This window comes from Papilio polytes, unplaced genomic scaffold, assembly GCF_000836215.1.
Source record: "Papilio polytes unplaced genomic scaffold, Ppol_1.0 DF823935.1, whole genome shotgun sequence".
Taxonomy (NCBI): Eukaryota; Metazoa; Arthropoda; class Insecta; order Lepidoptera; family Papilionidae; genus Papilio; species Papilio polytes.
In genome coordinates this window covers 51,538-61,522 of record NW_013525269.1, presented here as the reverse complement: position 1 = coordinate 61,522, position 9,985 = coordinate 51,538, and the positions used below count along the sequence as shown (strand labels likewise).

General features: G+C 35.3%; 1 protein-coding gene across 8 annotated transcripts in view; it reads left to right on the top strand.

Moving 5' to 3' along the window:
- LOC106101918 (adenosylhomocysteinase 2) overlaps nucleotides 1-9,747 on the top strand; it is a 24,879-nt gene extending 15,132 nt beyond the window's left edge. For 7 of the 8 annotated variants that reach the window (XM_013281292.1, XM_013281291.1, XM_013281290.1 and 4 more), the window contains exons 6-11: nucleotides 3-135; nucleotides 2,323-2,449; nucleotides 2,605-2,682; nucleotides 2,982-3,161; nucleotides 7,261-7,428; nucleotides 8,134-9,746. In XM_013281292.1, the coding sequence (XP_013136746.1) occupies nucleotides 3-135; nucleotides 2,323-2,449; nucleotides 2,605-2,682; nucleotides 2,982-3,161; nucleotides 7,261-7,428; nucleotides 8,134-8,292 (845 nt within the window). In that variant the 3' untranslated portion in view covers nucleotides 8,293-9,746. Of the gene's footprint in view, nucleotides 1-2; nucleotides 136-2,322; nucleotides 2,450-2,604; nucleotides 2,683-2,981; nucleotides 3,162-7,260; nucleotides 7,429-8,133 lie in introns of all 8 variants that reach the window. The other variant, XM_013281285.1, reaches the window with a different exon arrangement.
- The last annotated feature ends 238 nt before the right edge of the window (nucleotides 9,748-9,985 follow it).

Below are 9,985 nucleotides of genomic sequence, written 5' to 3'. Positions count from 1 at the left end.
AGGTATAGTGGAGGAGAGTGTGACCGGCGTGCACCGGCTGTACCAGCTGAGCAAGGCGGGCAAGTTGTGTGTGCCCGCCATGAACGTCAACGATTCCGTCACCAAGACTAAGTTTGACAACCTCTATTCTTGCAGGTCAGTACATCTATACTATTATAATAAAGCGTAAACACACACTCCTTTGTTGCCTAAGATGTCAGCAATAACAGGATATTTTTGAATAACTCTTTTTTTAATAAAAAATCCTAGACTTACATTATGCTTTAGGCTATATATTTTCACGCCATTAAACTTAGGGGGTAAATATTTTGGATAAAAACACTAATGTGGGAAAGAGACCATAAGTTGATGCCAACATCAAGGAAGCAAGGTTGTCATCATGTCATTTTGACATTTGTAATTTGACAAATGTAAACAATAAAATATTTTTTTTATAATTTCTTGCGGATGATGTCGCACAGGAATAGCTAGTACATATATACACTAACACTGCACGAAACATTGTACTAGCTATCGCCCGCGACTCCGCCCGCATATGTTGAAAAAATAAAAGTATGTGTTTCTTCCATACTATCCTCTACATGTATACCATTTTATCGAAATCCGTTCAGCTGTTTAGGCTACAAACTCTAATAAATATCCATCTATCTAAACTTTCGCATTTATAATATTAGTATGATTACCCTTTATAGTTAAAACTACACTACTAACTGTTGTTTAATATAGACAAAATGGTGGACTTCTCATTTTTAACCATTCGTTAGTGTTTTTGGTTAGTTAACTTTATGAAATGCGTTTCCGAACGTAACTTGACTTTTACTTGAAACTTAGGTCAAACTAACAAAGGGGTAACGAATAAAAAAATCGATTAACATACCTGTAATTATATCTTACTTATATTATAAATGCGAAAGTTTAGATGGATGGATGTTAGAGTTTGCCGCTTAAACTACTAAACGGTTTTCAATGGAATGGTATAGATGTAGAGGATAGTCTGGAAGAACACATGGGTTACTTTTGTATTTTTTAATTCCGCGGACAGAATCGCGGGCGAAAACCGGTTTTACATATTTTTTGGTTAATTTTTTTTTAAATTTCATAATTACTAGCTGTCCTAGAACTAATGTTTGTAGATTTTCACGTAGTAATCAGTCTACTTCACAGTACCAATGTGCAATGAATGAAGTATCGGCTTAATAAAAGTAATTGTACTCGTATTAGATTTATATCTAAATTATCTAATATCGGATATTGTAGATCATCCGATAATAATATACAATTGATGGCGCTTGTTGATAACATCTACAGTAATCGATTTTAATCGATTTTTCATGTAGATCGTATAGATTGTTAATATGTCAACTTCCCATTAACAACCCAGTCCCCTAAGACAAACTAATATTCGATTTCCGCTATCGCTGATCGAAAATTCAAGAATATGGGCAACTGACAATAACATACGATAAGTCACATACTTGTCACGTATTCATTTCTATACGTTTTGAGACATTTTGACTTTTTTTACTAGCGATATCGCTAATCGAAAGTCACATTGAGGGTGAAAAGATTGTTTTTGTAAGAGACAAGAGAAAACGTCCCTAATAATAGGTGTTTGTTGTACTAATGTGATCTTTTTTCAACACACACAGACATTTTTTTTTATAACTAAGTTGGCAAACGAGCAAGCAGCCACCTGAATCCGCCAAAATGGCGAAGCGACCGCTGCCCATAGACATCCGCGATCGCAGATGCGTTACCTACCCTTATACGACGGAGGAGGAGACGCACATAAAGAGGATACTGCCCCTTCCTATGCATCTCCTCCACCGTCAAATCCACTTCCCATCCTCTCCTTATAAGAAAAGGGTGGTAAAGGGAAAGGGACTTAAATTAGGCCCCCGGCACCACACTCATCAGACTGTACACGGAATTGCTTCCATTTCACGCCTGTCTTCTGTGTGGTCGTGGTATTACTGGGGGCGTGCCGGCCCTGCAGTGCGAAGATGTTAAAGCGGGCACTACAACTGTTACATGATGGAATAAAACTACATTTCACATGTAGTTTTATTCCATCCATCTCTCAAAATTATGGCATTTTTATTAGCAACTATTTTTCGCACGCGAATCTTGCGCAAATTAAGAAAAATCTTATCAAGTATATCAGTAATCTTATATGTTCTTTAATGTAATGTTCTACATCTGTGCCAAATTTCAGCGAATTTGATTCATTAGTTTGGACTACAATCAAACAAACATACATCCATCTAAACTTGCGCATTTATAATATTAGTAAGATAAGTAATATAGATGGTTTTATCTCAGGGAGAGTATAATAGACGCATTAAAGCGTAGCACGGACCTAATGTTCGGCGGCAAGCAGTCGGTAGTGTGCGGGTACGGGGAAGTCGGCAAGGGATGCTGCCAGGCACTTAAAGCACTAGGATGCGTGGTGAGTATTACCTTTAATCAAAATAGATATACTTCTAAGGAGAAGAAATACGAATATGACAAAAAATAACATTGGTTTAGAAAAAAAAGGGTGGATGTTTCCTAAGGTCTTGATAATAATCTTATTCTGTTTTTTATATTGATGTTTTTTCGTAGGTATACGTGACAGAAATCGACCCTATCTGTGCTCTGCAAGCGGCAATGGACGGCTTTAGAGTTGTGAAGCTAACAGAGGTAATGTACTTATTTGTATTACTTTTACCTCACTATTGTACTCTGTATAACTGTACTACAGTATTCTTGTACTGTACTTTGTACTTTATTTAACTGTATCGCACTGTACTGCATTTATCGATGTTGTACTGTAAACGGCTTTGCTCTGTACTTAATAGTACAGTCGCGGAAATTCGCGTTTTACCAAAAAAAAGCCTCATTCCTTGTTACTATTCCGCATCATCTCAAACTGGTCGACTCAATTTTCAAACAGCTTTTAGTAATACGGACAGATTCCCCGACCGTACCCTTGTCTGCAGGTGATAAGGCAGGTGGACATCGTGATAACGGCGACTGGCAACAAGGGCGTGGTGACGCGCGACCACATGGAGCGCATGAAGAACGGCTGCGTCGTCTGCAACATGGGGCACAGCAACACCGAGGTGGATGTGCACGCGCTGCGCACACCGGACCTGCTGTGGGAGCGCGTGCGAAGCCAGGTGAGGACATGTGGCGTGTGACGTATCTTGAAGTGTCGGAAAGTGAATCAACGCTTCAAGACGTATCTTATCTTACCAGGACGTCTTTTGATGTGTCTTAACGTGTCAGGATGTATTTTGACGTGTCTAGATGTGTCTTGACGTGTCGGGATGTGATTTGACGTGTCTAGTTGTGTCTTAACGTGTCTTTACGTGTGAGAATGTATTTTGGCGTGTCTTGTGTCTTTACGTGTTAGCATGTGTTTTCACGTGTTTAGATGTGTCTTAACGTGTCAAGATGTGTTTTCACGTGTCTAGATGTGTCTTAACGTGTCAAGATGTGTTTTCACGTGTCTAGATGTGTCTTTACGTGTCAGGATGTGTTTTGACCTGTCCAGATGTGTCTGTACATGTCAAGACATGTCGAGACCTGCCTGGACATGTCTGGACGTGCCCGGATATGTCTTGTCATGTCTTGGTGTGACGTTACTTGTCTTGATTATCATCATAATGATCATCACTTGTCTTAATGTGCTTTGACGTGTTTTCACGTGTCCGGGTGTGTTTTGACGTGTCTACGTGTCATGACGTACCTTGATGGGACAGTAGGTGTTCAAAGATGTTTTGATTTGTCAGGACGTGTCTTGATGTATCTTGAAGTGTCTTGACTTGTATTAATGTGTCAGGACGCGTCCTGACTTTTAATTTCCCGTATGTTATTATATTATCCCGTATATTACTGTCTCGTTCCGCATATTTTTTATATTATCAAGATATTAAGATATTCATGGTAGTTAACCCCTTTCTAGTCTATACCTATATATGTATGTATATTCCCAAAAATGTTAAATAGATATGAAAATACTATAAAGAAGTCCATTTTCGTTCGCTGCCCCCCCCCCCCTTCCTAGATCTAGCCTAGATTATCGGCGTTGTTTTTAGCTTGTCGTTTGCATGTGTCAACATTTAATATTTTAATGTTTTTAAAATAATTTTTATGTTTTTAGTTTTGTTGTGTTAGTTGTGATGTTTGGTATTGTGTAGTATTTCAAATATTCCCTTTGTTAATTAAATAATATTTATTTTCTAGCCAGGTTCTCTCTCTATTTTCTGTCAATATTTCCTGTTATACAAAGACTGGCAACATAGTTTAAAGTTTTTATCGAGAATAATAGTTGAATTGATTCTTCTTGTTTTCCAGCCTTTCAATAGTTCACAACCTAACACGGGTCTACACCAAAAGGTGGGTAGCCGCATTTTGGTGTTGTTGTAGAATGTTGCCCGTGCTTTGTTTGATAACTTTGGTTGCCATAAAACGTCCACCTAGTTACATTACCCCACCAAATTACATTATCCCACCAAGTTACATATTACCCCACTAAGTTACATATTACCCCACCAAATTGCATATTACTTTACCACTTTATGCGTAAGGTTGAAGGAATAAAATAAAACAAGCCTTTCACCTCTTAAATTTCAGAATCTGTTCTTAAAAATCTAAATGATAAACCAAAAAAACTGAAAATAGACTAAAGGTGAAGTTATAATTAAAATTTTTATTATATATTTTTTTAGTAAGTCAACACCAAATTTAATATCACTTATATGCAGTGAGAAAGTAAGAACACTTAGTATTGACCACAAAATTGTTTATTTACCATTGAACTAAATCTATACTATTATAATAAAGCGTAAACACACTTCTTTGTTGCCTAAGATGTCAGCAATCACAGCATATTTTTGAATAACTCTCTTGTCAATAATAAGCCCTACACTCACGTCACGCTTTAGGCTATATATTTTCACGCCGTTAAACTTAGGGGTAAACATTTTGGATAAAAAACCTTAATATGGGAAAGAGACCATAAGTTTGCCAACATCAAGGAAGCAAGGTTGTCATCATGTCATGTCATTTTGACAAATGTGGACAGTAAAATAAAATTTATATAATTTTATGCGGATTAAGTCGCGTGGAAACAGCTAGTTGATAATAAACTATGCAAAAGCAATTTTGAATCTGTATTTTTTGGTTGTCAAATTAGCGGGGGCATTTTGATGTAGCGTAAAATTCATAGAACCAAGAGAATTAATTTGATTTTTCCTTCCAGTACAACAACACGAGTGTTGTTAAATTACTTCCATATTTAAAAAAAATAATAAAAAAAAAAGCCTTTTATTTCCAGCAACTTAATTACATACATTACAATGTTTCTTTTAAATGGCTACTTAGACATTTCAATTTTTTTTTTTAAAAACAGGGTGTACATTTTTATTATTTTTTTTTCTTTTTTTTTTAGCCCTTTACTTCCATATTATAATTATTTAACATTTTTTTCTTACTAATTCTAACAAATACTTGATTGATGAGTTTCGATTGACTTACTGTTTTTAGTCGGGTTATGTTCAGAGGATTTTAGTGTTTCGCTTGTTAAGTTGTTTTGTCAGCTGATATGTGAAAGGTGCAAAAGTAAATACGTTTCATTTTTTTAACTAAGCAAACCAAATAATAGTAAATTTGCTTTCGTTCGTCAATTACTCTCTAAAAATAAAAAAAGTAACTCTATGTGTTTTTGTAGGCTGCCTTCTACAAATATGCCAAATTCAATCGAAAACCATTCAGTCGTTTTGATGGCGAACTCTAACAAACATCCATCCATCCAAACTTTGACATTTATATTATTAGTAAGTGCAAATCTTACTAATATCATAAATGCGAAAGTTTAGATGGATGGATGTTGAGTTTGTAGCCTAAACTGCTGAACGGATTTCGATGAAAATTAGCATAGATGTAGAGGATAGTCTGGAAGAACATATAGGCTACTTATTTTTTTTTACTACCCAAGGACCGAGTAGTTAAGAAAGCTAATAATGAATAATTTGTACTGAAGCATATTTTCTTTTATACTCTACAAATAGTGGAAACAATTCAGAACTGATCTTAGATCTTTACTGTTATCGGTGATTTTATAAGATAATTATCATTATTAATTTCAATCGGAAATGACTGTATTTATATTGATTGATTTAAAAATATAAAAATAACTTTATCTATACGTAATGCATATTAAAACTGTATCTGATTTACGCATTATGATAATTATTTGCTGTTGAGACATGTTTTTTTTTTAATAAGGTTGTAATTAAGGTGGCAAACGAGCAAGCGACCTGAATCCACCGAAATGGAAAGTGACCCCTGCCCATAAACATTCGCAATTGCAGATGCGTTGCCTACCCTTTATTGACGGAGGAGACACACATAAAGAGGACATTTCCCCTTTCTATGCGTCCCCTCCACTGTCAAATCCAATTTTCCTTCCCATGCTTTCCTCTTAGGAAAAGGGTGAAAAGGGAAAGGGACCAAAATTAGGCCTCCGGCACCACATTCATCAGACGAAACGCGGAATTGCTTTCACTTCACGCCTGTTTTCTGTGTGGTCGTGGTATTACCGGGCGAGTCGGCCCATTCGTGCGAAGATGTTAAAGCGGGCTCTACCACTCTTGAAAAAACATGTTTTTAAATATTTGTCCAAGTATATACGCGTATATAAAATTGAAAAAAAAACTACACTAACATTATAAGTAGGCATATTTTGATATGTAACTAATAAATCCCTAAACTATAGGATTTATTTAAAATATATTTCCTTTAGAAAACTACATTATCTTTGACTAAGTCTGTTTTTGCTACGTTTTTTAAAATTCCTTACGAATGAAATCGCGGGCAAAGCTTACCGTTTATGAAAGTAATTTACAATAGAACTACAGTAAATATAATTAAAATTAAAAGTATTAGAAATCGATGTGCAAATCTATACTTTATATATTATAAAGAGGAAAAATTTGTGTTTTTGTATGTATTGAAAAAACTCAATAAATCCGCCACTATTGAAAAGCTATGTTATCGCTAAGTAAATAGGCTATTTCTATTTACTATTTTTAATTTCACTCGAAGTCGCTAGCAACAGCTAGTATCCATATAAAATGACAAAATTGCGTCGGAATACGCCAAATGGAGGTCCATACTGCCTACCCCTCTAAGTTAGCGTAGTTTTTGAAGAATAAAGTGTTTGTTCTTTTTTTTTGTGGTATACTCGTCTACCCTACAATATGTTGTCTCCAGGTGGACCACATAATCTGGCCTAACGGCAAGCGTATAGTGCTGCTAGCCGAGGGCAGATTGGCCAACTTGTGCTGTTCTTCGTTACCGTCCTTCGTGGTATCGGTGACGGCGGCAACACAGGCACTAGCCCTTATAGAGTTGTACAATGCGCCGCAACATAGGTATAAGGTGGGTAGTTTGAAGATTTCTTTCAGGTTTACATATTTTGGCGAGTTGTAATGTGATGAATGAAAGAACGAACGAAATATTTTTAATTGAACATGAATGAACGAGTTGTTTGTTTGCCAACGAATGAATGGATAAATCATACTTAATATTATAAATGCGAAAGTTTGGATGGATGGATGTTAGAGTTTGTAGCCTAACGGCTGAACGGATCTGGATCAAATTTGACAGATGTAGAGGATAGTCTGGAAGAACACATAGACTACTAGCATTTGTTTTTTTTTTATTACACGCGGACGGAGTTGCGTGCGAAAGCTAGTGAATACATATAAGAACAGAGGTATAATCGTTTTATTGAACGATTGAATGAGTACATGAAAACACATGATCGATTTATTAATTAAATGAAAGAATTAAAGCATAAACAAATTTATGAACGACATATCGATAAATAGATGAAAGAATGACTGAATGATATTACGGTCTATTATCTATACTAATATTATAAAGAGGAAAGATTTGTATTTTTATATGTATTGAAATAACTCAAAAACTACTGCACCGATTTTAAAAATTCTTTCACCGTTAGAAAGGTAATTTATCTGTGAGTAACACAGGCTATTTTTTAATTTCACGCTAGCGAAGTCGCGAGCAACAGCTAGTATCTATTATTTTCCCGAAGGACGTCTATATTGATCACTTTTACAGGCGGACGTATACTTGTTGCCGAAGAAAATGGACGAATACGTAGCGAGTCTGCATTTACCGACCTTTGACGCACATTTGACGGAGCTGACGGACGAGCAGGCGAAGTACTTAGGGCTGAATAAGGTGGGACCCTTCAAGCCCAACTACTACAGGTACTAGCAGAGATGTACGCGCTATAAACGCCGAGCGAAGAAATAGGGCATTGTAATTGATAATTGGGGATTGTAATTTATTGTTTGTTTTGTCAAGATTGTGGATGGATGGATGGAGGTAATGAAGTTATGGATTGAGTGTATATGTGTTTGTGAATTCAGATATGATTGGTAGATATGTATGAGAGATTTTTAATAGTCAAAGTCAAGACAATTTTGTCAATACTTGAACAGTACTAATCTGCAATTTTAACGCAGTGCCCTTTTTTTTTGCCGCTAAGTGTACACGCAGGTGTGAAATTAAATAAAAAAAAGTATTTTAAAAATCAGTTCCTTACGAATTGACGCCATGGAATCGATTAAATATTAAGACTGTCGATAATAGTGATGTGTTTAGTTGCAGTAGATTACGATGATCGATATTTGTTGAAATCGATTGGTTTTCCAGATTAGATATAAATTTACCCAAATTAGTTGACCATAAAACATAAATTATATAAATGTAATTATTAAAAATTTATTTGTGTATAAATAACATATAATATTTTTATTTATAATATATCTTTAAATAACTGTAATATGTAATCTTATATAATTTATAACACGGTTAAAACTCACATAGGAACTTTCAGTGTAGGCACCGAACAGTTTCAGACCCGTCGGGGGTCCATCTTCTAGTGACCGTCGCGACGCGATAGCGAATGAAGCCGCTAACCTGAAGGACCTCCGACGGGTCTAAATCTGGTCGGTGTCTACACCGAAAGGTTCCACGAGAGTTTTAGTCGTGTTATAAATTGTAATAAGTTAATATTAGGGTTGTAACGGAGGCCATTTTAACGGAAGCGGATGCGGAGGCGAAGGGCTTCACTGCAGAAGCGGAGGTCAATAATAAAATATTAACTGTGATTTATTAAAGAAATTAATAGTAAAACTACGTTAATCAAAATACAGATTGGTACAAGATACAGTTTATTATGCATATATAATGTATAAAAATTAAAGTTAGTTGACATAGTACGCCTGCGCGACCCGCATTAACGATAATCGACCCATTCGAGTTAAAGATATAAATTAACCTCCGTTATAACTCCGCATAAGAAATAACGGAAGCGGAAGCGGATGCGGAGTCAATATTTCTTGCGGAAGTTCCGCACTTGCGGAAGCGGAAGCGGAGTTCCGTCACAACCCTAGTTAATATGTAGTATTAATTTAATATACAGATTTGGTTATCATATATTTATTTCTGTTATCTGATTTAACAAATTCTCTACAAAAATATCGCTCAGATCTTTGCTTATCGCAAGCAATTTTAAATTCCTTAATATTTAATTATATTGGTTTATACTATTTCTATTTTAACTGTACTTAAATATTCCAAATGATATTAAATTCAGACTTCAAAAATTATCGATAGATTTTCCCATCACTATTATAACCATGTATTTACTTATATTGCTACATAATGTATAAAATATTTATTTATAAGATGTATATGTATTTATATTACAGTATTTAATTTGTTATATAAAAAATATTGACTATAAATTACATTATAGTTTGTCTATAAGGATGGATTAGTTTGACAATTCATTTGACAATTTAGTAGGGATGGGTTGTGTAAAATCAGGTGTGAATCTTTTACTCTCAAAGAAGTTGGAATCGATTTTTTTTATAACATAAGGTGGCAAACGAGCAAGCGG